Source organism: Cylas formicarius, unplaced genomic scaffold (assembly GCF_029955315.1).
Source record: "Cylas formicarius isolate icCylForm1 unplaced genomic scaffold, icCylForm1.1 PGA_scaffold_5__7_contigs__length_24384050, whole genome shotgun sequence".
NCBI classification, from domain to species: domain Eukaryota; kingdom Metazoa; phylum Arthropoda; class Insecta; order Coleoptera; family Brentidae; genus Cylas; species Cylas formicarius.
In genome coordinates this window covers 19,017,359-19,044,673 of record NW_026844341.1, presented here as the reverse complement: position 1 = coordinate 19,044,673, position 27,315 = coordinate 19,017,359, and the positions used below count along the sequence as shown (strand labels likewise).

At 37.7% G+C, this 27,315-nt stretch overlaps 1 protein-coding gene across 1 annotated transcript in view; it reads left to right on the top strand.

Moving 5' to 3' along the window:
* Positions 1-27,315, top strand: part of LOC132702421 (neurogenic locus Notch protein) — a 96,962-nt gene that overhangs the window by 58,977 nt on the left and 10,670 nt on the right. Inside the window, exons 8-10 of the mRNA XM_060671014.1 lie at positions 18,827-19,009; positions 23,320-23,863; positions 26,025-26,788. Of these exons, the coding sequence (XP_060526997.1) occupies positions 18,827-19,009; positions 23,320-23,863; positions 26,025-26,788 (1,491 nt within the window). The remainder of the gene's footprint in view (positions 1-18,826; positions 19,010-23,319; positions 23,864-26,024; positions 26,789-27,315) is intronic.

The following is a 27,315-nucleotide window of genomic DNA, read 5'->3' as shown; positions in this document are numbered from 1 at the left end:
AATTTTGACAACCAGCCGAAGAAGTAGATAGAGACAATTTGATCATTTGACGTCATCTTAAAAAAGGCGTTTCTTACAATTTCTTTCCTTTTAGTTCAGAATAATAATGTGTTATTCAATAAGAGGTCATGAGCCGCAGAGACTTCCATAATTATTTTAGTAGCAGCATTTAAAGCTTCACTAACAACAAATTCTGATAAAACTGGAAGCACCTAATAAATATTCCATAGCTACCATGAAACCTCGACTGAAACGGACTTCAAAGATGGTTGCTGTTTTCACAGCTTCTTTCGATCTTCACTATATTAAAAGATTCAGTTCAATTATGTACATTATCTTGATTCTTCTTTGAAGAAACAAATAAAAAACTGAAAATTGAGGTGTGATTGCATTGTTGTTAGTTTAAGTTTTATGTCAGTTACGAAGGTTTTCGTAAATACCATTTTTCTGCTGCCGCCTGTAAAATACCTAATTACACACCGATCTAGCGTGCGTCAGTTTCATTTCCCACGAATCCGAGCCTCTTCGAACATTTCCGGATGTTTTCGGAGATATTTCCCACTCCTTGAATTTCGACGTTTGTCAATTCTGACGGTCATGTCAGTGAATGCATTCGGGTTATTTTGCGAAAATGTTCCCAAAAACTAATGGTCGTAGTATGCAACAAGTTTAACCACTTGCTCCGCTGCGCTCCGCTCGTGTCAAATAAACTCGTGAATCAAATGCTGTTTACCGCACTTGTTGCATAATATACTATTCTGTTACTTATAAAAATGAAATGACATAAATACCTTCATAAATAAGGAAAATAAGGAAGAATATCCCATTTAAGTGAAACGTGAAGACATAAAGGAAAGGTAAAATATAAAATTGATCGATAGATTCTTATTGGCAAGACATTTTTGGTAACAATGCTCTATTGCCGTTAACTTTAGAGTAATATATTGTAAAAAAGCAAAAGAACGTTATTTATTATTTATAAAGGTAATGCCACCTTCTTAAATTAAACTTTTACTTGATGAATTTCAATTTAACAAAATAAATAAGAACTAAAACTTCAGATTTTCACGAAATTATATATTTTCATACGACAATTGTTTCGACAACACCGTGTCTTTATCAAATGTAATACTTACAAACTACCGGCTACTATATATACCGAAAAATGACCATAAAACCTTAATTTATGTTGTTGTGATAATTTAAGTTTTATAAGAAGTATTTAAATCTAATTGATCGTTAAGCAATACATTTGAATATTTCATTTAGTTAATCTCCATGCTTTCCCACACAACACCACACCACACAAAATGCACTCTTCCATACACAGATTTAGTACTCCACTCTCAACAGAAAATTACAACAATGAACTTAATATCATTAAACAAATTGCACTGAACAGCGTCCATTATCGATAAAATTATAAATAAAAAACAAATCCAGACGACAGTAAACTCTATTTATCCGAACCCAGTGAAAACATTTCAAAATATTTGTCAACATGTGGTTTAAAAATAGCTAGCAGAACTAACAACACAAAAGAAAAATTTTTAAAAAACAGTAAAACGAAATGTCCAAAATCTCAAAAATCAGGTGTCTATAGCTTGAAATGCGGATCTTGTGCTAAAATTTATGTTGTACTAACAGGTAGATCCTTCAAGAAACGCATGAACGAACATAAAAGAGCGTTTAAAAATAATAGTCTAGATTCTAATTATACTACGCACTTAAACACAGAAAAACACATTTTTGACGACAATTTTGATATTTTACATACAGCCACAAAAAGTAGAAAATTAAATTAATTGGAAGCAATGGAGTTTAACAAAATGAGACATTCAAATGTAACGTTCAATTAGATTTAAATACCTCTCTCGCAACAACATTAATTTTGGTTTTATGGTCATTTTTCGGTATATTAATACCAGGTAATTTGTAAATATTACATATGATAAAGACACGAAATTGTCATGCGAAAATATATAATTTTATGAAAATCTGAACTTTTAGTTCTTATTTACTTTGATAAATGGATTTTCAACAAGTAAAAGCTGCCTCAGTTCAATCTTATTTATTTTGCCAACAAATTTTACATCCGGGACTAAAATTTGGTCCCCGTACCTTTTTAAGATTGAACGTTTAAGTGGCACGGTGATAATTATTCTTCGCGGACGATTGATATGTTTTGGTATGATAATATGTCTGTCGTTCTGTCCTGGAGGCGAATGCGCGTAATAATCTGCGCAAACAGCTGCCGGATCGCTATTTAGAGTATTAATGAGAATATTTATCGGCTCAGGGTTCCCGAGGATTGGCCCTGATCACTCGCAGTCATCAACGTCGGGCTGGTAATTTTTTTCCGAGCGGATTACCAAATACCGCACGGCGTCGAACTGTATCGAAAGCGCGTCAAAAGAAAATGACGGCATTTTACGTGAGAAGAATTCTTCCCGGTAAATTATTGAAATTTATGCACGGTTAGAAAGAAATCGAGGTTATTATCCGAAAATTCCCAAGTTCGATCGCGCTCAGAACCTTACTTAATCGTTATGCAAATACGCGAGGCGCGGAGAAAGACGGTGCGAGAGAAAAGAGCGAGGACGCTGGTAAATAAAAAATATGATCAGCCTTCCGGCGACCGCCATTAAACGAAAAATAATCGATTTTTTTCCGTTCTCGAATTCACACCGAACATAGGGCCGTGACTAGACGAGATCCGATATGGATCGGGTGTGCCGAATCGTCTGAACAAATAGAGAAGAGCGAGAACAATGGAACGAAGACAAAAAGCGGCGGCTCCGGCCGCCGGAATTTATGAATCTCGCGACCGGACTCGCACAGCGTCGCGCGCTCTTAGGTTTCACCCGACTCCACGCCCATGTACCGAGTGGTTTACTGTGGAATAAATATTTTATTATTATATACAGGGTATTTACCACGTATTCTGTGACCCAAAATAACGATAAAAGTTGATGCAAATCAGGATCCAAAACGTCTTAGTTTTTGACATACAGGGTGTTAAATTTGAAGAGGTGATGGAGACTTTTTGTAAATATTTCCGAAACACGTAAATAAAATTTGCTACAGTTACTAAACTTTTTAGGCTCTATTTAGCGAACTAAAACTTAGTTTGGACTGCAGAATTTGAAAACCTGAAGATTTCTACGTAAATAAATATTTTATTATTATATACAGTATAAAAGTTAATATAAAACGTCTTAGTTTTTAACATACATAAATAAATGTTAAACATGTTAAAAAGTAAGAGTTTTTGGACCCGAGTTTATATGAAATTTTATCCTTATTTTGGGTCACAGAACACGAGGTTAAAATATTGACGTCTAATTTTGGGACACCCTATATATGGGTGGAAAGAATACAGGCAATTCCCTAATCTCATTATGCTTTTATACCTGGAGGCGGCTGTATCGGTAACGTTTCTGTTTTATCGTCGCCGGTTCAACTCCAGCTTAGACTGCTACGGGCTAGCTGAGGAGTTGTTAGATCATGGGACTCTTAATCCAATACCTTTAACCAACTCGATAACGAAAACACTCTAGAAGTCAGTGTCGATTAGATGGTATTATTTATTATTGTAATTATTACAGATAAATAAGCTAAATCAGGTACTTCCTTTTAAAATAATTCCAACTTGCAAGTTGTCACATTTCTCGCATCCTAGCTTCCAACGCTTGCGATCATTCCAGTCATGTAGCCCTCCATCCACCATTGCACAGTATACTTACTGCTTCCACGGTTTTCTTGATCTACCTCTTTTTCTGCGATTGGTGGGGATCCATTGTAACAGTCGCTTCCAGGATATCAATATCTATACCCATTTGCTCTCTCATTTCAGTATTTCTCACCATGTCCCATCTAGTTAGCTGTCAGCATCTGTCAGCCATATATTGCAATACTTTCAATGACACTTTTATATATTCAAATTTTTGTGTTTCGAGTGATGTGGTTATTCCAAAGTATATTATTTAGTTGGTGTATTGCTGTATTACCTTGTACAATTCTAGTTGCTATTTATTTTGTATTATGGCCATTACTTGTTATTCGTACACCAAGGTATTTGTAACTATCAGCGTTTTTAATTTGAATGCCTCTTAATTCTAAATGTGGTCCTTCATTTCCCAGCATTACATACTCTGTTTTTGATGGGTTAATGGATTTTTCGCAATATGTAGTAAATATCTTCCTCATTTCCTGCAAATATTACTTGGTCATCTGCCAAATGAAGGCTATAAAGCTTATGATCCCCAATTGAAATACCCATTGGTTCATATTTTCTTTTCTAGATTTTCAAGGCTCCCTCCGAATAGATCTTAAAGAGCGCCGAAGTTCTTTGGTCAACCTTATCTTTCTGGTTACTTTTTGCCCAATCTTTTCTAATGTTTGTTTTAGGCTAAATCCTATACAAGAACGCCGAGCCCAAAAGCAGTTTTAATCTTCAGCGTCCTCCCAACAATCTTCAATTCGGCTTATAATTATCTTCCCATACAACTTGCAAATTGAGTTAGTTACACTAAGGCTCCGGTGATTTGTACACTTCTTTCGGTCACCTTTATTATTATACAGTTTTCTATTCTGAGGGTATTTCTTCACCTCTCAGGAATAAGTTAAAGGTATAACTGGAATAATTCGTCAGGAAAATATTTAATTAATTCTACGGGTTCCCCGGTCCTGAAGCCTTTCCATTTTTCATACTACTGCCGTGTTTTTTAATTTCTTCTGGTGTTTTTTCAGTTTCTTCGCAGTAGGAAAAATCATGTTTTTCTTGAAATTCACTTCGGTCTTCTTTCAACATCTTTTCATAATATTCTACCCATCTTTCTGGAGAGAGCTGCTATACAAAAATACACTCAGCTGCAAGAGGTATACTATATAATGACCTGCCCCATTCCGTTCAGAATGCGACAATAAATTCTTTTCCAAATAAACTAAAAACGTGGTTATGTTCTAGAATTTAAAGGGAAAAAAAAGAAAAAAAAAAACATTGAGAAGTTACAGAGCGCAGTAAGAATCTAACCTATGTGCACTGCTACAATTCTTTAAAAATTTGTGGTACTTACAGTACTTTAGCTAATAGTTTTTTTATTTACAGAGGTAGGTTTAGTTTTTCATTCTGTTATATAATTAAGTGGGTACTTAACGTATTGTAAATTGTAAACATTAATTAAAACCATGGTGTGATGTTATGCGTAAGGATAAGTGTAGAAATCAGCAAGCAGATACGTCTGGGCATTGCACTCTTGCCTTTTCTTGTAATTTTTCTTGTCGAAATTACCTGAATAAAGTATATTATTATTATCAGAAAAAAAAAAAGATTAATAACGTGCAGTTGAAGAAACTAAAAAATTCCAAACACAAATTTGCTGAAACACTTCTAGTTGCCATTTTTTGAGTTCTACAAAGATTTCGCCGTTGTGGAGCTCAAAAAGTGTCAACGAGAAAGTAATTATGTCTAATTGGTTTTGATAAAATTTGTTCAACTTTTAGACATTCAACAAATTTTTACAATGGAAAAACCACAGACGTCAATCTAGAAGAGAGAACATGTCATTCCTAAAATTGCTGTTATTTTTTTTTTAATCCAATATAGGCATTTTGTCAAAATTTCTTTTCTTTTAGTGATGTTCAGCCTTTCTCTAGTATAATTAAATTGTCGGTTTCATTGACGCGCTTGATCATTTTTTTACGCGACCAACCAAAAACGCCTGCCTCAAATGAAGCAAATTAAATATGATAAATAATAATAATAATGATGATGATTAAAAAAAAAAACTAACTGCTGCGAAATCAGTAACGTCGCATCTCTAATGACAGGCGAGACGGTCAGGAAAAGTGCCAGGACCGGACACCCTTATACGTCACGGCACAATCTAATCGGAGTATTACGGTATTTTATGCAAAAGCAATTTGCTCGGCTTTACATGAAATTACAATTTGCATGTAAATGCTGTGTCCGTCGTAAAACGTATTGGGCCGCGATTTGAATTATGTAAAAGCTAGGCCGGACAACGTGCCGTCCATCCCAGTCGGCCGGGCTGTCTTCAAAAAAAAAACTAAAGCGTATTATTAAACGGGCCTTTGTAACAACAACTTATTTTTGGCACCCAGCACGGAAAAGTTAAATTAATCAAAACTAACGCGTGACGGATATTTGCTATTACGAGGGCTGCCTTTTATATTTCGGGATTTTTTTAAACTAGTCCTGACATCTGGCGACTAACGTTTTTATAGGCAAGTTTGACATTTTGAGGTTAGGTTTACTCAGTTAGGTTTTGACGAAAGGGTGTTTGTGTTTTTTGTGATAAATAAAAAAAATTGTGTCCGTTAAAAATTTAACTTAATTGGGAGCAATATATTTTATAACTTTAGACGTGGACAACAACAATGCATCGATGAACTTAATTAGATTTTTATAGTTAAAGCACCATCTAGGACTATTGTTTATCTCTGGTTTTCGGACTTCAGTCGTGGTTGTAGTTTACTTAAGGATGAATTTCGTGAAGATCCTCCAAAATCGGTGGTTGTCCAAGAAAACATTGATGCAGTACGGAAACTGATTTTGCAGGACCGTCATGTGACTTACCATGAGATTGAGGTATCTTTGGGCTTTAGTGGGACCAGCATACATACAATTTTGCATGGCCGCTAAAATAGTATATTATGCAACAACAACGTGTTGCATACTATAATTTTTCTACGACCGTTAGTTTTTGGGTATATTTTCGCAAAACAGCACGAATACATTCACTGACATGACCGTCAGAATTGGCAAATGTCAAAATTCAAAGCGTGGGAAATATCCCCGAAAACATCCGATTCCTCCCTAATCTGTGCGGTAAAATCCCGGAAATGTCCGAAGTGGCTCGGATTCATAGGAAAAGAAAGTTACGTGGTAAAGTGACGCTTCCCGCACGCTAGACAGGAGTAGAAAAATAATTTCTCGTTGTTTCGTGTTGATGGGTCGAAGGAAATGCTAAAAAAAACGATCGCGGTGCTTCCAAACACGTCTATGATATCGTGACAGGTGACGAATCACGGATCTACGCATATGAATCTAAGCAGCAGTCAACTGTGTGGGTCTTTCAGAATGAGACAAAGCCCACAAAAGTTGTTCGTGCGCGAAGCACCTCGAAACAAATGGTAGCCTGTTTTTTCAAGAAAACTGTCCACGTCGCAACTGTTTCTATGGTGAAAGGTAAAACAGTCAATTCTAGATGGTACATAACCTTTAGAAAAATCAACCGCCGAAGGCGAATCACGACGACATTGCTAGTTCTCACCGATCAGTGCAAACAAAGAACTCTTTGAGCATTAAAAACATTGATATGATGAGCCATCCACCTTAAAGTCCATTCAACCCATAAGTTGCGATGTGTTGAGAAGTCTCATCTTGGTCATTTTCAGAACGTTGTGGTCTTTCCAGATTTTAGCCAGTCTATCCAAAGCTTCTTTTGCGATCCCAATTCTTCTCTTGACTTCTAGCTCGGAGCGTCCTTTGCTAGTTAGTTTTGTCCCAAGATAGATGACAGTGTCCCTGGTTTCTATATCACGAATGTATTAAACTGGTATTGAGATTGTCTGAGGTCTATTTACAATCAGCAGGCAGCATTTGGACCTATTCAGACGTAGGCTTGATTCCACACGTTGAAGGGGATCAAACATTTCTTGTTCAGTTTGTGCCAGAACTATCGTGTCATCCGCATATCGTAAGTTTGACACTTTCTTCTCGCCAATAGAGGCACCAGCCCAGTTTTCGAGAGCCCTTCGAATGATCCATTCTCCGTAGATGTTAAAGAGAATGCCTTTTTCCACGTTGAATAGGGCTTTTATGTGTGACGGTTTCATATTTCAATGGTAAAATTTAGCATTTTTAAAGTACCAGTGCTGGCACATTTGCGAAGTAACGGGTTTATTTTATTAGTACCTTGTAGAATTAATTGTACTGTCCATTTCCTTCACCTTTTGCTGTTTGGCGAGTGCTTCTTAACAATTAAAATTCTTGTTTATTAGGTTCATATCGATTTTGCGATTTGAACACATGTTCTTTTGTAGACTCGGTTCCTTTAGTTTCGGACTTGTACTCCCCGGCCGATTGTGTTGCCGAACCATAAATATTTTATGCTGCAACGGCTGTGTGCGTGGCCCCTTGTTCGCTTGGTTTTCTCTTAAGTGACACCGGTTTACTGAGAGATACTAATGCAAAAAACAGAGTATTAGTTGCGCATTAGAAGGAGTCATAACCATTACCATCGGTCACCCTATGAGACTAGGGACCACATTTGCTTTCATTGCTTCGGTATTCCTTGGCGAGCCTAGTAAACATTGTTTTGTTTCTTAACCTATTCTTCCTCGATTTTCTGTGACTGGCCGTCCGGTCGCCACCATAGATAGCGTTCGGGTAATTCGATCTCGTTGACGCAACCTCGATTCTTTGGCACGGGCCATACGGCCATCACCACAGATATAGTTCGGTTGTTCTTTCTACTGGCGGCGTACCGTCGACTAGGTTGGCAAGAGTGGCGTTTTCCCTCTAATTTTTTTGTGCCCGTTCAGCCTTTTAATAAAACTGGTTGTCTGAATCGTCCGGCATTTTGTACGCTAGCTTTTGAAGCTTGGGGTTGTGGCAGATTTTCTTTTGTGTGACCGATTTCTTTTTGAGCCGGTAGTGCTACCCCAATAAGAGGGGGATATGTGAATTGGTCACTAATTTATGATTTCCCATACTTTTGGATCTATTTGGAGTTTGGAATGGGAATCTTCCTCAACGAGGGATTTTGAAAAGAATTGTCATTGCCCCACATTTCCAGAAAACCCTCGAATCGAGGTAAGTTACCTTTTGGAACCATTTCGCCACCTAATCAGTGTTCCTCAATTTATGCCGATTTTATTTTAGGATTTTTTTTTTAATTAGTATTGTACGTATTGTTGCTCCGTTTCCCGCAAACCTTCCACGTGGTTTCTTCTTTCACCGGAATACCAGACCAGGCTTGGTGTCTTGCAGTGTATGCTGTCTCTTGGGTACATGTTTAGTTGTGGAGTTTCCCCTATCGAGCAGCCGGCTTTCCGGACGGACTTTGCTGGGTTAACTGAGACTGCCCACCTGCGGCTGTCCCATTGAGCCACCATTCCATCTTGGCTTGGTTCCCGGGATAGTGACAGACAGCTGTGTAACGTTCGGGACATCTTGAGGTTTGGGTAGCTTAAGTGGCCTGTTCTCTTCAAGAACGGTTTGCGGAACTTATAGTCTTAAATTATAGTGTCTTACATTCTCTTGCACCGCCAAAACTTGAAGGTGAGATTTGACACTCACACCTACCACCAGGTTGAAGGAAATAAATTATTGTTCGTGATTCACTTGTTTATTTCCTTTACGGGTTGGAACCTCGGGTTGATAAGTCTACCTTTTTCGAATCACGTGGCGCCTACCTACCACCTTCCGGGACTGACCGAGGTGCCCTTCACCGCCTTCCAACCTGGCTTTGGTTTAGTATATTTTTTTTTCTTTTCTACTTTATTAATTTTTCTCGGTTGTTAATGAGCTAGCCTAGGCATTGTCTTACCTCACTATTAAATTACGAATTTAATTAATTAATGCGTTTCTTTTTCACGACCCTGAGATGGAGAGGTAAGATATGATATATATTTTGTTCCATAATGGTCTCCACTGTACTATAGTTTGTTGTAGTTTAAAACTAATAAGCAATACGCAACGTAATGCAAGAACTAAGCGTCTAAGCGAATCAGGGTTCGCGACACATTAAAACGAGCGGGTATCTAATAAAGATCTTCCGAGTTGCGAATTAACAGAATTACAAGCGACAATTGGCAGCGCGGTTTCCACGGGACAAATCGAGGACCAGAGGTCGCCCGTTAACTGCGTTTAAACGGGTTCGGTAGTCTAAATAATTACCTACAAGGTCGTCGGAGGTCGCAGGTCTAATGGCCATCGATTGTCAATGGGGCAATCGCGGTTGTGAGAAAACGAACCCGCCAATTTAACGACCGCTAAAGTCGCCCATCGTCGATTATTATTCGCGTCTGCTGACGCCATAACTCCGGTATTTCGTCGTAGTCTGTAATGTTTCAATTGGCATCAAAACATCTTGCATTACTTCTGACCTAATTAAACGGGCAAATTAGAAATTAATTTAATTGAATATAATAATGCATTGGGAGTGATCGTAGATTAGTGAGAACCACAGTAAAGGTAAACTTAAAGAACGAAAAAAAGAAAGATATTGATATCATGGATAATAAAATCAAAGAAGCGCTAAAAGCTGCACAGAAACAGTATTATGCGCGACAGAAGAAAAACTAAATGAAAAATCTTAAAAGTAACAATCAATTAGAAAGTGTGGATCAAGAGCTACATTTTGCATTGGCTACATAGAATGAAATATTTTACATAATAAAAAATATTAAATCTAAGGTAATAGGTGATGATAAATTAAATATCTAATATAGTTTTGCTGTCTTTATAAGGGGCGTTTTTTTTTTCGATGTATAGAACTTTAAGTTGCAATAAAACAATGATGGATTGTTCGATTGACATGAATTTTATTTATCCGAAAGATAATCTTGTGGCATTACATTTTAAATATGATTTCTGGCATATGACCGTCACGGCTGGCGCGGATGTGGTCCAATCTGGACGTCCAATTTTCAATCACTTTTTCCAACATTTGTGGCCGTACATCTGCAATAAAACGGCGAAAGTTGTCTTCCAAATAGTCAAGCGTTTGTGGCTTATCCGCATAGACCAATGACTTTACATAGCCCCACACAAAGTAGTCTAGCGGTGTTAAATCACAAGATCTTGGACGCCAATTCACAGGTCCAAAACGTGAAATTAGGCGGTCAGCAAACGTGTCTTTCAATAAATCGATTGTGGCACGAGCTGTGTGACATATTGCGCCGTCTTCATGGTTATTCAATTCCGGAATGAAAGAGTTAGTAATCATAGCTCTATACCGATCACCATTGACTGTAACATTCTGACCATCATCGGTTTTGAAGAAGTACGGACCAATGATTCCACCAGCCCATGAAGCGCACCAAACAGTCAGTTTTTCTGGACGTAACGGTGTTTCGACATACGCTTGAGGATTAGCTTCGCTCCAAATGCAGCAGCTTTGTTTGTTTACGTAGCCATTCAACCAGAAGTGCGCTTCATCGCTGAACAAAATTCGCTTATGAAAATCGGGAACAACGGCAATCTCGTTTTGGGCCCATTCGACGGCGTGAGTCTATTCATGGTGAATTGCCAAACCAAACTGAGAATAAATCACTTGACAGCTGTTAAGTCGGTCGCCATCTTGAACAGTAATGCCAAGTTGAAGTTCTATACATCGAAAAAAAAAAACACCCATAATAATCAATTTTATTACACATAAACGAATGCATATTGAACGCTTATTTTCCAAAATCTTGGAAGCAAAGGTCACACCACTTCCTAAAGTAAAGAACCCCACAGAGTTTAAACAATTAGCATCCTTCCTACTAAATTTTTAGAAAAAATAATTGATTGGCAAATAAGAAAATTCTTAGCACTTTTTGATATATTATTATATATATTATAGTTTAATATTGATCTGAGGTTCAAGAATTACATTACAAAAAGATTGAGAATAGCATATGGGAATTTAAAGTTAATATACAGTCATAGATATTTTCTTACAATTGTTACAAAGACGCTTTGCGAATCCACCATTTAGTCACAGTTCAATCATTGCTATGGCGTGTACTCAAACGTATGGACGCTGGACGCTATTTTTAATGATTAATGTATTATAAACTCTATGTAGCATATTTAATTATGTTTATTTGATTTTTTTTTTGTTCTTAGGGTAATTTGGTTTACATCGAATTGAGGCTTGAACAGTGTTTGGCTTTGCTGGATGTCTGCATTTTATTAGTCCTTTTGCTTGTCTTAAAAGTGGTACCATCTTTTATTTTGTAGTGTAGTAATATGTATATTTTGCAAACCAGTAAATGTATTTATTATATTATTAATATTATTAATAATAAAAGAAAGAGTACAGCACGGCAGCAACTTAGCATCATGAACAGAGATATCTCGAAAGCAATACGTGAAGATCGAAGGAAATACAACACTGAGAAAATACAACAGACGATTGAGAAGAACGGAAATATGAAAAATCTTAGACAAAAACTAAACGACGGCAAAAAAGAAATTAAAAAACTAAAAGAAGAAGAAGGAAACTTCACAACAAATAGAGGTAAAATACTGGAGATAACAAAAAACTTCTACGAAGCAGAAAGACAACTAAAGGAAACAGATGAAACACAAACTGGAAAACTCAAAGTAATCAACCAAAGATTTGAACTTCTGAACCACTGAAAGTAACAAACCAACACCTGGAACAAAGCATTTACTTTCCTACTATACAAAAAAGATCTTCAATACTATAGACCGATAAGCCTGTTGTTTCATATTTACAATTGGTTTACCAAAATCATCACAAAACGGTTAGAAGGAAAATTAGTTTATTATCAACCCAGTGAGCAGGTGGGTTTTAGAAAATCTTAAAAATGTGTCGAGTACTGACTTTGATATTTGTGGATTTCAGAAAAGCTTTTGGAACTGTTTGAAATTGTTTGATTTTACGGAGGAATACAGAACAGGTAGGGGAATACTATCTCTCCCAAATTGTTTGCGACAGTCCTGGAATATGCTTTTAAGGAACTAGATTGGTATAGAAAAAGAGAATACATAACGATGGCGAATACCTGCCCTCGAAATGATAAAACTACTAAAACAGGCAATAGAAATTGTAGGTCTTAACATTAATTTTTAGAAAACAAAATACATGAACAATTTAGTTTCAAGTGAAAATAGGTGTGTACGAAATAAAGATAATCAAACTTGAGAGATTCAACGCCGTATAGGGACCTTGCCGATATGCTTAAACTAGTGCACTTGGCCAGTGATCAAATACGTTGACTAAAAAGTCCACAGATAAGTTGAGAGTAAATAAAAAAAAAATGGAACGAACAATGCTGGGAATTACAAGAAGAGACATGGTACCAAACAGGCTAGTGAGACAAAGAACCAGAATAACAATAACTCAAAGCGAATGGAGATGGGCTGGCCATATAGCGCGCTTGGCGACAATAGTTGGACCAAAAGATTGATAGACTGGAGACGCAGAGAGAATAAGAGATGGGAGACGATCGCAAAAAAAGCGGGAAACTGGAAGCAGAAGGCACAAAACAGAATAGTGTGGAAGGAGATCGAGTTGGATGCAAGAGGCGCATGATGATGATGGATAATGTAATAATAAGGGCCGTAAATAATTTAGTACATTTTGACAAAATGCTGCTAAAATATTTCATATCCAATCCGAAGAGTGTCGAAATGGAGGAATTGTCAGCGGCCATGTCGGATTGCTAAACGTCGCGAGCTCCTATTGGTTGAAAGCGAGGTTTGCGATGGCTCGCGCATGAGCATTGTTGTCGACACTTTTTAAAGTACGTGTGGGAAAAAACTGCACAAAAGATTAGAATTACGGACGGGAGCATTGTAGTGTTCCAGCATTTTCCCTAATTTGTGTTTCAATTTTTTTTTGTTTTTAATTATTATTATACATTATTATTATTATTATTTATTTATTATTTATTATTGTATTATATTATTATTATTTATTATTATTATTTACTTGTTAACACAGAAAAATAAACTTCGCATCAAAATTGACAGCACCAATCAATTTCAAAGATAATTTTCTCGCGACCTACTGATTCGATTTAGTTAACCGATATGTTACTCGTAGCTTAAAGCTTCAGAAACGATATTATGAAAAGCATTTTTATTTAAATTTAATTTTTAAGCATGTATGGAGTATTTCAAGAACAACCATTTTTATTCTCAATGTTTGTGTGTTGTGAAAATTCCGTTATTAGATGTCTGTCTGAATCAATGCATAACCTCATCTTTTCTCAGCATCTTGTTTTTTAATCTTTGTTGCTGTATGAAATACAAAATTCAATGTCAAACTAATAATTTTACCAAGATTAGAGCAAGAAAAAATTATGCAAGAAAAGTACTTGTTCTTTGACTCATGTCAAAAATATTATCAGGTAAATGTGGACTAATAACGAACAAGCTCAAATTAAAGTTGACTATTTGTTTTATGTTTATGATTTTTTTTTATAATACCTATGTTTGATATTAAATTCCTCATTTCGTTTAATAAGTAAGATGGAGGCGGGAATAAAAAAACAAAATGCTGATAAATATACTCTTTTCTCTTTTTGGACGTCCTCATTTTTCAATTTTTATTCCTATAGGTTACATACTGTTTGTTTTTCCTTCTCTTCTCTCTTCTCTATTTGGATCGTAGGAATCCTCCATTGTTACAACTTGTCTCCTAATGATACGATCGATATCGATTACGAACCTGGATCTGCGTTAAATTTAAATTGGACCGGCGGTTTTTGTATAAACAAATCTCCCGTCGTTACGAGCCAGCGGGTTTCCAATTAAAACGCGTTTTTTCCTTTCCTGTCCATCGAAACAATGTTGCTTGTTGTATTTTTACCAAAGGTCCGCGCTTTGATCGATCAGCGGGTCATAATTAAATGAACACGCCCCATAGGGAAGGCTAATAAAACCGGGAGTTTTATATTCCATAGTTAAAACTACTTAACTCATTTTCTTGACTTGGGTGGCGGAAAATTTGAACGAGGACAGTTATCTCAAAGTTTATAGAGAAAGGTAATAAAAATGAAAAGCTTATTAATTAAGCTCGTTTATTTCAAAAATAAAAAACATGAGGCGCATCAAAAAGCAAAAAATTCTAGCAGAAACAAAATATCATCAAATAGGAACTAAATACCTAGATAATATATGATATTAATGGTTTGTAAATCACGGGACATTAATATGTGGCTGGTTCTCGTTGCTTGTTTATAAGTAGGACATAGGACTCACTTGTTCTTCTTCTTAACTTGTTCAATTGTGGGAAGTCTTCTCTCGGCAGTGGATCCATTCCTTTGATGGCCAGTGGTGTACATTCCAGACCTTCCAGCTTCCATTATGCTTCACACTTTCATGGAGGTGTGACTAGTTGCTCGAGATCAACGAATTAACATCCTAGTACTCTTAATTGACTGCTCCTCAGTGGTGCGCAGCTTATTAAGTGATGAATTGGAGTTTCCTCTTCTTCTAAACACTGCCTCACCTATGTTGTCGTTGCCCACTCCGATGATATGGAGATCCCTTCTTAGAATGCATGTGCTGAGACTGAGAGGCCTCTTTTAGTTCATAGGGGTAGATGATCTCGCAATGAAGACCCTCGACTGCTTAAGCACCTGTAAAGTCTCATAATTCAGCTCCTTCATCAGCTATTGCAACGGAAAGCTCCGGTCCAAGATACAGCGTTTTCGCCACATCTCTCTAAAGCTCTAGAACCGGGACAGCATCCATCAGTTGGTGTGGTTTGGACGTTGCGACTTCCGGTCGAGCGCAACCACGCCAAGGTGATGAATGACCATCATCTTGTAGATCCCTCAAGTGGGCCTAGTTGGTTACCTACATAAAAAATCTATACTATGCTATACTCCTCTTACCCTCAATTTTGCCAACCAGGATTTTAATGAGATCAGTTAAAATATTTCATTCTGGTCAGAACTTCTTCATTAGTTGTTCTGGAGATCCAGATCACTATGAATCCCAGCATTTTGAATGGACTTCCACAAGCTTTATAGACATGATTTCTGAAGGAGAGTTTTGTGTCAAACGTTACAGCCAGGTCTTTCAAATTGTCACATTTTCTTAATAATACGTGATCCAGATGTTAATTAAAAGTTAAAGTATCAGTATCAGTTACTTTATCATTAGCGCTACCCTGGAGAACGCCTCTACTAGCCATGAACCTAAGCGATGATTGACCGCGAAGCTCCGCATACTGTATTCTGTTATGCAGTTATGACTTTATCAATGCCACAAGATCATCACAAAATCCGAGCATCCTCAGTTTAGAGTACAGTGTGGCCTACCCCTTCAAACGCTTTTGAAAAGTCCGTGTATGGCACACCCGCCCGCCTCCCGCCGTCAAAAGCCTTAGCAGCGAATTCTGCAAAGCAAATCAAACTACTGATGGTGCTTCGACCTTTAAAGAAACCATTTTGTGTTATCAAGTGTTTCATTTGGTTGAAAATACTAGCACGCAGCGACAGCTAGAAAGCCCTCGCAAAATGCGATATTATTGATATATGCCTGTAGTTGGATAAATCAGATGACTTTCTTTTGTTTAGGACGGGAGTAATTTTGACCTCCTTCCAGACATCTTGTTTTATATTGGATTAAAATCGCTTTAATTATTTCGGATGTGAACCATACCCGAAATGATCTTTTATGGATAATAGATAAAGGCAGTAGTGTTTGGTAAAACTTCTCAGAAACCTCATTGACATTTTTATTACTTAGTAAATTTGACCACCCTGTATGAAGTATGTTATTGTAAGGTTTGTGGAAATCTGCTGAAGAATTTCGCCATTAAGAGTTATCTGCGTATTGACATTATCTTTGGTAAGCCCAAAAACTATAATAATACATTTATTCTGCAATTTTCAATTTACAATACCATAAAATACCAATAAACGACATAAATTGCAAAAAAGGAGATGAAAGCAATTAAAATTGTTCCAAGTACAAATGTGTACGTATGAAAATTTTAGGACTGAACTTACTCGAAAATCACTCGCAATTTGCTTGTTGGCTGAACATTTCTTGTGTTTTCTTTTTTTTTTGAAGTTTATTGGTGATAAGGCTTGTAAAGAGAGAGGAACGGTATTGTAAGTAACGATAAGTAAAATAAATGTTATATTAGAAGCTTCTTTAAAAAAGAGACCTGTGTGGTGGTGGAGAGATAAGATCCCTAAATGTAAGGTTGATTCTGTGAACATCTGTCCGAAGGAGTACCAAGGAGCGTAGTCTACGCTTATTCTGCATATTCAACCACTTAGCATCTTGTAGTTTGTGTGAGACACTAGAGAATCTTTTGAGCCTCAGAGACAATGAATGGCGATGCGGATGAAGCAACTTTAAGGAGACGTATGGTTTTGGTCTTACGAGGTTGATCTTTAAACCCATTCTGGTACTATCCTCGGTCAGTAGAACTTCTTCCGGTTCCGGTCATAATGACAGTGAAACGTTTTCGAGGTTCTTGCGAGAGACCCTGTATACGGGCCCGCCCCCCGCTAATAGTCGGGGACACTTGCGGCAGATAGGAATAGATGTCTCTAATTACCGCTTTCGCGCGGTGCGGCGTGTCGCCGTCACTAATAATAACGTCACCACGGCTCTCACGATACCGATCTTGTCAATGACCGAACGCGGAGACCGATTTTTTTAAAGCCGCGCGCCACGTTGCCAAGTGCCCGTCTTCTGAGGGGCACGCATCGTCTTTACCGTTGGACAGCGGCAACGGCGCTCCCGAGAGGTGAGTGAGTAGCTGCGCTCAGCTTAGCAGAGCGGCGGCTACCGCATCTACGACCATGCAAATCGACGTAAGCGGCTGAGGGTTCGACAAACTTGCTCCCTCCCGTCCCGCCCCGGATCGGATGCTGTTTGCTCAAAGAATTATACGCTGTTCGGTCCTATTGCAGGTGTGAATTGCGAGTGTCGACGTTACCTTTCGTTTAGCTGACTTGGTACCCGAAAAAAGTACTCCTAGAAAGGTCAACCGGCTTGAAGCTTGTACAAAAAGTGGTATTTTCGAAAAAATAAAATGTCCGTTGGCAAGTGCTCGATTCCGCTCCCCAGGTTCATCATTTCCTATAGCAGCAACATCGCCCCGCTTTTTATCCCTAAATCATCCTTCGCACCTGGCTGATTTTCCTTCCAACTTTTCAATTGATGGAACACTGACAGCACTAAATCAACCGCAAGAGAATTCTAAATTGACCACTACAGAATATTTCGCATTTTTTCTTCTTTCTATCCACATACAAAAATCTATCCCCAAGAGAGATGGAGAGATTTGGTTTCAAAGGTGGGCCATTTAAAAAAAACTTCCGTATATTTTCGACTCTCTCCTCATCAATCGGTCACTGCTTCTCCATCATCAAATACGTTACTATAAAGATGAAATTCATTCAAATCCGAAGTCACACCAACCTAGTTGATCTCCCATCCGGGATCAATAATTAAACAGCACTAACTCATCTTCAGAAAGACCGCGGACAATCTCTCAACTCTAGGTTGAAAATATTCCTTGAAAGACCAAATGATCACTTATAAAGAGTCTGATTTTCAATTTGAAGACCATCCTCGTGAAGTAGCTGTGATTTAGTTTCAACGGTAGGCCATTTAAAACGAACTTCCGTATAATTTCTCTCCTCATCAATCTGTTTCTACTTCTCCATCTGCAAAAACACTACTATGAAGGTGAAATTCATTCAAAAGCCGAAGTCACACCAACTTAGTTGATCTCCCATCCGAGATCATTAATTAAAAGCACTAAGTCATCTTTAGAAAGAGCTCGGACAATCTCTCAACTCTTGGTTCAAAATATTTCTTGAAAAACCAAATGATCACTTATAAAAAGTCTGATTTTCAATTTGAAGACCATACTCTTCTGGGTATACTTTCTATTTGCAATTTTCTCTTCAACAAACTGCCTCTTCTTCTGCACCTAGAAGGCTGCAATTCATAAATCATCCTCACTCCAAAATCTTTCCACCAACCCTGCTGATTTCCCATCTCTTTAAACATAGCTCTGCCACATATCAAATGAGGTTGGATTCGTCGTTTCCAGATGATAGTTTCGCTTTTTAATTTCAGGATCGCCTTGCGAACATGACGGTATATGCGTCAACACGCCCGGTAGCTTCGCGTGCAACTGCACCCAAGGCTTCACCGGTCCACGATGCGAAACGAACGTCAACGAGTGCGAATCGCATCCCTGCCATAACGACGGCTCCTGTCTGGACGATCCCGGCACGTTCAGATGCGTCTGCATGCCAGGTATAGTTTTTCATTTCCGCGACGCGCTGTGATTTATTACCGCACGACGTCATTGAGTGTTTTTAAAATGTAGGTCACCGTTTCGCGTACACCTGGTGCTAGTTATCTCTCGCGGGAACGCCCACGAGATCGTTCCTGCAGGTGAACCGAGAGGAAGACGACAAAAAACCGCGTCCGATAGGTTTTTTTAAATAATATAAATAAAACTGAAACACCCTCTATGACCGACGGTTGCGCAAAACGCGTATTTTTTTGGCGAAGTTTACGTTTACCGAGTACTAAATCGGTACGGCTACGTGGAAGTAACACGCCACGTTATATGGGCGCGTCCTGAGCACCTTTTGCTGTAGGGAGCGTGCAATCTGCATGAAAGGTTTGAGGTTGAAGACTTGAGACGGTGTGCTTCCACACCTGTGCAGGTCTCATTGTGTTAAGGAGAGCTTGACAATAAAAGATGTACTACAGGGTAGGAAAGAAAATATTCATTATAATTAATCTAATGAAATGCAAAAGTTTAATAAAACTACTTTATTTATTATATATTATAAAATAATATTTGTATTATTCTATATGGCAGTTTTGTGTCGCTGTCTTGGTTTTAACAATATGATCTAAAACTAGCAGTTAAAGTGAAGGCAAATATGTTGCTTTGCTAACGGGCCACAAACCTATAGATTTTTACTGAATGCTTTTAAAACTTGTAAAAGCTAATTTTTTAAAAACTTCTTTCAAATAAAAGCATTTGCTGCCGTTGCTATAACACTATTGTGAAGAATGTTAGAAGACAATCTTCGAACCATTGTTGAAAAAGTTCTGCAGTTGTATCTTCATGCCACCATTCGTTTCATAGAAGCGAAGGGTATATTAGTCAATCGCATTGTCTTTAATTGTGCCTAGCAGTGGGAATATTGTTTCGTTATTTGACCGAACCAGAAGAACGTAGTAATACTGTTCATTTTCCAAGAGAAATAAAGACTAAATTTTATTAAATAAATAAAAAAATCAATAAAAAGATGAATACCTACCGACTATATATTTTCAAATATTTGTTATTTTAGTGTAAAAATGAAACTAACTATGCACACAGCCTTTGGTTAAATGATATCGCTTTATGGGCTCTTTCGAAAATTCCAATTTTTGTTGCTACTTTCCCACGTTGTTTTATTCTCTTCTTACAGAGGCGCGGTTTATGTTTAATACCGAAATAAACTCGTCGCTAACGGGTTACTTTAAATTGTACCAAATATTTACTTGTGACATTTCCGGTGCATGTGTGCGTATAAGACGGGGCAAAACTTTTACGAAAAGCAAGAAAAATTTTTGATGAAGTATTTTACTGACGCTTACCGTGCTGTCTGTTAAAATAGTGGTGCTATAGCAAGATCTATAGACACAGACAAGGTTCCTATGGTGTGGAATTAGGAAACGAGATTCTATATTACTGTTTATTTATTTACACGCTTAAATATGAATGCATACTAGCAGCTAGGTGTGAAAACACTGTTCAACAATAAAATTAATATATTATAATTGTAATCAAAGGTAAATAATCAGACTGATCTTCTAAAAAATCGGCTTTTTTCATTTCAAAATTTTCCTTTTGATACTAAAAACAAGATATCAAAAGCAAGCGACAGGATCAAGCCTAAAATTATAATAAAACCAAGACGAACGCATTGTTTCTCTAATGGCTTCTCTATGCTACCGTCGGGCTGGCGCGAAATCTGACGAGCGAATTGACGTCACAACCGGTCACAGCCAATGACAGCGCGTTTTGGTTCAATTTTATTTTGTGAGAAACATGCGCGACATCATTGTGGGCCGTGTAGATCTACGCACGTGCAGACTCCGCCGCGGTCGCTTCTTTGCGTGTATAATACCGAAGACGATTCCAATTTCCGAAGAGGCGAATCGCATCGCCGCAATGACGCATATTAATGGAATATTTTGCATCGGAGATGATGGCGAATCCAATCCCCGGCTCGTTTTGTTTCCTTTTCGGCGCGGCGGAAAGCAATTAACCCTCGGGCGCTTACGTGGAATGTAATAATCGCAGCGCCGCTCTTTTGTTTTCGCGGGTGTCAAGATGGCGCGCGCTTCTTTTTTCTTTGTTTCTCTCGTTTTTAATTTTCGACCGCACAATATCGCCAAGGCATTCGCAGATGATAAATAATAAATGAGGAATTTCGAATTATGTTATACCCTTTACATTAGTGTGGGTCAATCTGACAAGCAAAAACTAGTTGCTAGTTACCACGCATGAGCTCTTAATATTAATGGGAAGATTATCCTCATTAAGTCATAGATTTGTTGTTGTTATTGACTGAAATATAATTATCTTGAAGTGTTTTCAATTTTTTTTTATAGGAAATTTAATGCTCTACAAAAAAAGGTCTCTTTTGGTGCTTATATTCATTTTTTTAAATAAATATATTCAAATTTGAATTAGTAAAATTTTAAATTATTTATTATCTGTTTCAGACACAGAAGTTCTTTATTCGAGAAATATCAACAAATACATTAATACAAAAGGAATTTTGTTCCGCCATGGGAAATTTTATATCTTAATACAGTATTAATAGAAAAATATAAATTTTCTGAATTTAGTTACACAAATCGACTTTTATTACAGTCAGAAATAGTCCTCCCTGTTCTTTGACAACTAGCAGCAAGTAATGAAATTGTTCTTCGTTTTTTTTTTATTATATTCAGAGACCAACTCTAATTCTGCGTCATTTATAACTTTTATTTGTTTGAAGGCCGCAATGCAATGCCAATATCAAGGAAATCATATGGTACGTCAAAGGTTTTGAACAAATTTGATGATTTTAGGGAGAGCAAGTCACTCAATTCCGTTTGAATAATCGAATTGATGTTCTTTTGATCGATCTCAAATTTTTGAACCCTAGAATTTACACCGTCTGGACTACCTTCTTTTTTTTTATATCGAGTGGAACAGTATCATCGAACAGTGACAAATTATCAATAAAATCGGGCTTAATGATCTAGTGGTCATATGATATATATGAGACTAAATCGAAAATGCAAAACTATAATCAGGATAATCTTCCCATTAATAATTAAGAGCTCATACGTGGTAAAACTAGTTTTTGAGTATCTGAAAAAAAGAAAGAAAAGAGGTTTTTTTAGCCAATCTACTTTACAAAACTAATGAAACTAAAATAGTTTGAAGCTCCAATGGCCTTTGTTTAATCGCGTAATTCAATCAATGCATTGAAAAAAAACAAAAAAAAGTAGTAAAATAAAGAAAATGAAATTTTCTTCTAGTCTCAACGCTGAAACATTCTCCCACATTCAAAGAAATCCAAACTATACTAAATGTTTTTTTTTAATTCGGTGATCAAATTACGTTATCCATCTTACATTTTTGGAGAAGTCTTAACTTTTTGATGTGATTTCATTTATTTCATTAATTTTATGGTTAACTTTTTACATTATTCTTTCTAAATTTTTCGATGGCATTCAATTATTATTTGGGGATTTGTACACCGAAAGAAACATATACATAATTATGATTACATTTTTCAGACAGAAATTTTAATTCGGTGGTCAATTATAATAAACTTGATGCTGTATTTAACAAACTAATTAATTATTAATAAAGGCAGTTAACCATTGTTTGCTTATATTAAATTTGATTACTAGCCATAGTTAAAACAAACTTTTGTAATTGTAAATTTGTGAATTAGTCAGTATATTTTTTAATACTAATGGAAACTTTATTGCAAATAAAACTTTTGGTTTCCTTTGTACAAAACAATTAATTTTTTTAAATAACAAACTTACCAATTCGTTTAAATATTTCATAACTTTCTAAAATCGATGCAAAAAACAAAATAAATTTTATAAGAAAAACAAATAAATGTCATAGGCGATTGAAAGCATATCTTAAAATACCTGTTAAAATCATTTTTTCTTTAAAATAAAATTATTTATTACCTATTGCCAATTGCCAAAAATGAACTTTCAATTGTACCACCTCACCAAACATAAAAAATACTTTTATCCTTTTTTAAATTAGATTTTACTATTAATTATATAAACAGCTCTAACGATTAGTATAAAATTTTACTATTATATGTCCCTAATTTATATTTTCACGCAGCAGTTCCGCGCCGTACCCTTTTCCTTTACTCTTAACGCCCTCTATCGACCCCGTGTTTAATTTTTTATATATAGCCTCACCATCTTGCGTCAGAGCCTCACTTCAAACCATGCCGCAGATAAATATCTCTCGAGCGGAAAATTACCATGAACACATCCGCCATATTCGATACACGTAATTGCAGGTTTTACGGGTACCCAATGCGAAATCGACATCGACGAGTGCAAAGACAAACCGTGCCTCAACGGCGGCGTCTGCCACGACCTCATCAACTCTTTCAAATGTACCTGCGCGATCGGTTTCACCGGGTCCCGATGCCAGATCAACATCGACGACTGCGTATCCGCGCCTTGTCGCAACGGCGGCCTCTGCCACGATTCCGTAGCAGGATACACGTGCGAGTGCCCGCCCGGATTCACCGGACTTTCCTGCGAAACTAACATCAACGACTGCCAATCTTCGCCGTGTCACCACGGCGAATGCATAGATGGAGAAAATTCTTTTTCCTGCACGTGCCATCCGGGATACGCGGGGTACCTTTGCCAGCACCAGATCAACGAGTGCGAGTCGAACCCTTGCCAGTACGGCGGCATATGTCAGGACCTCATCAACGGGTACCAGTGCCTCTGCAAGGCCGGTACCTCGGGTCCCAACTGCGAGATCAACGTCAACGAGTGCTACAGCAATCCATGTCGCAACGGTGCTAGATGCGTCGACGGTATCAACAGGTAAGAAAGTCTTCCGAAACCAAAACTAACCGATACTAACCAAAACCATGGCGTTTTTTCATGCCTGCAGTGGGAACCAATTTCAAATGTAAGTGGAAAGGCGTGTGTGATGCATGATATTTAATTAATATTACATACTTGCTTACTCACAACCCTGGATGGGTCTTATCCGACAAAATAACGCGTCTCCAGTGTGTTCCGTTTGTCATGACTTCATGATCTACATCCTCATCTGAGGACGTGTCTGCTCCTCTTGATATTATCATTAAAACTGCTATTGTCTTTTTAATATCTTGTTTTTTTTGCCAAGAGTAAGTGGGTGTTTGTTGTATGGGTCGTGAGTGATATATAGCTTGTTTTTCTCTAAAGTACTTTACACCCTTGGACCCTGAAAGCTTGATAAGCATATTCTGCTCTATATAGTACTTCTTTATATTTCTTCTTTGTCAATGATCGATTTTACTACTCTCAAATATCTGCTTTTTCCAAACAAAATTCATATCCGTCAAATTTTTCCATAGCGGTTTTCTACGATAGGTGTTTCCTTTATTAAATTAAGAAAATTGAACTTTTCTTCGAGCATATCTTGTGCGATTATAGAGGATTTTTGCTGGTCTTTCTGGACTTTTTTTATTCTGCTGCCTTTCTTTCCTGCAATAATTTAAATACAGTGGTTGTTCTAATTCCAGTCAGTATGGAAAAAAAGGAATAAAAAAAAAAAAATTCTTTACTGTTTGCTATTATCTTGTCTCGTCTGTTTTCGATGCCCATTTCTCTTAGATTTTCAATAGTATTTTCTAACCACCTTTTTCGCTGACGACCGCTTCTTCTTCTTCCTTCATCCGCTTTCTGCAATATCCTTTTCGCCCATCTACCTCCATTAATCAGCCTGACATCCCCTAATCAGCGTAGCCTCTCTTTCTTCACTTCCCTTGGTTGTCCGAATTCCGAATTTCCTCATTAGTTTTTCTTCTCTATTCCGTTTCATTTACTTTAACACCTTCTAATATTTTCCTCAACATTTTTCTTTCCCAGATTGCTAATTTCTGTTCTTCTTCTTCTAATCATTGTACTCCGCCTGTCCATTTTGCGCCAAAGTGACACCTAAATACTCAAATTGATAAACATTCGAAGATGTATTCCCTAGTGTCCACTTTAAATGTGACATATGCTTCATTGAAATTTGTGGCAGTTCCTTTACAGATATTTCGTTTTTTTTCTCATTAATCATCAACTCGTAATATTTTAGAATTTTTTCGACGTTTTTAAATATAATTTCTACCTCTTTCCTGGCTCTTGCTAGGAGCGTAGGCTAAACATTGATGTTCAGTATCATAGATTGTTCTTTTTCTATCGATTCCACTATCTCTAAATACCATTTCCAAGACCAGATTAAAAAGCCAAGTCGATAACGGGTCTCCCGTCTCAGATCTCTACCCACCTTAAAACGTTCCGGCTATCAAGAATCACCCTGTTCTCCATATTACTCAAACTCATTAATCTTTGGATCTTCCTCGGGACTTGCAGTCTCTGTAACACCCGAAGATGAGATTCTCTGCTGATTTCTGTTGTTTTTCTTCTAATCATTGTGTTATAAATCCTTATCGTGGCTGCTCTTAATACCTCTTTACCTCTTGGCATTTTATTTAAAGTAATTTCTTTTCTTCTTCTTCTTCTAATCATTGTCTTATTAATCCTTATCTTACCTGCTCTTGATACATCATTGGCATTTAGTATTTTATTTAAAGCCCCAGCCGCTATATAAGCTTGCTTAAAGTCTGCAAATAATAAATTCAGATTTAGGTTTTGTTCTCACGTGTTAGCTGAATCATTTTAAAGGTAAAAATTTGATCACTAATACTTTTTTTCCTCTGAATCTTCCCCTCCTACTCTTTCCTGAATAACCGATACTAAAATACACACACTAAAATTTTTAATACGTATTTATGGAATGTTCTCCTATTTACATGTTTTTTTGGTTTAATTTTCCCCCTGTGCCTATGGACTACCAATATTGGTCGTACTTCGCACTATATGGAATCAGATTTTTTATGTTTGAATGCTTGACTGCTTGAAGAAGCAAGGGCTCAAACCCTAAGGTCGTTTTTCAAGCAAGCAAGCAAAGCACCTATAGACGTATTGATCTGGTAATGCTCTCTAGTTACACCTGCGAGTGCGTACCGGGATTCACGGGCCGCCATTGCGAGAACGACATCGACGAGTGCGCGTCGAACCCGTGCGCAAACGGGGGCGTCTGCATCGACATGGTCAACGGTTTTCGCTGCGAATGCCCCAGGGGTTACTACGACGCGCGCTGCCTCAGCGACGTCGACGAATGCAAGTCGAATCCGTGCAGACACGGGGGTAGCTGCGAGGACGGCGTCAACCAGTTCATCTGTCACTGTCTACCCGGTTACGGCGGCAAACAATGCGAAATCAACATCGACGAATGCGCCTCGAATCCTTGCCAACATGGCGGCATATGCCACGACCACCTCGCTTCGTATACGTGCGAGTGTCTGGCCGGATATTCCGGCATCAATTGCGAATCGAATATTGACGACTGCGCCGTCAACCCGTGCAAGAACGGCGGTTCGTGTATCGATCTGGTTAACGATTACAAATGCGTCTGCGAGCTGCCGTTCACCGGCAGAGAGTGCCAGGACAGGCTCGATCCGTGTTCGCCCAACAGATGTCGCCACAACGCAAAGTGCACGCCCAGCTCGAACTATATGGACTTCGCGTGCACCTGCAGCTTGGGCTTCACCGGGAGGTTCTGCGAGCAGGACGTCGACGAGTGCGTCGTTTCCAAACCGTGCAGGAACGGCGCCACCTGCAGGAACATCAACGGATCGTATCAGTGCATATGCGCCAGAGGTTACGAGGGCAAAGATTGTTCCATCAATACCGACGACTGCGCCTCGTGTGAGTATTGAAAGGTCTTTTATCTTATGCCACTACTACCAATATCATTTATAAATAATACAATACAATACACATGATATATTGTGCAAATAGGGTACATATTAAACTTAACATAACATTGTTCTAAATAAAATGAGTGATTTCAAAAGTCTCTACTATGATTGATCTGTGTATGGAATATCAGATTCTAAATACACCCCAAACTCGTGACCAATTCTGCCCACTCCACAAAGTGTCTGGACTATTCCATCATCCTCCAGGTTTATTAACATGTTCATATAGTGGGATAACTTCTTAGTAATTGCGACGACCGAGTCATCTATCAGATCTCATCTGGCCTGGATACCAGGGTGAATACAAGATTCCGGAAACGGAGGAATACAAATCCATAGAAATTCACTCAAAGCAAGCACTGATTCACAAAACTATAGACACTACGCCTCTAACAATGCAATTAAAAGATGTACTGAACAACATTTTCTCGAACGACGCCATTTTAAAATCGATTTCTAACATTTTTGGAACCG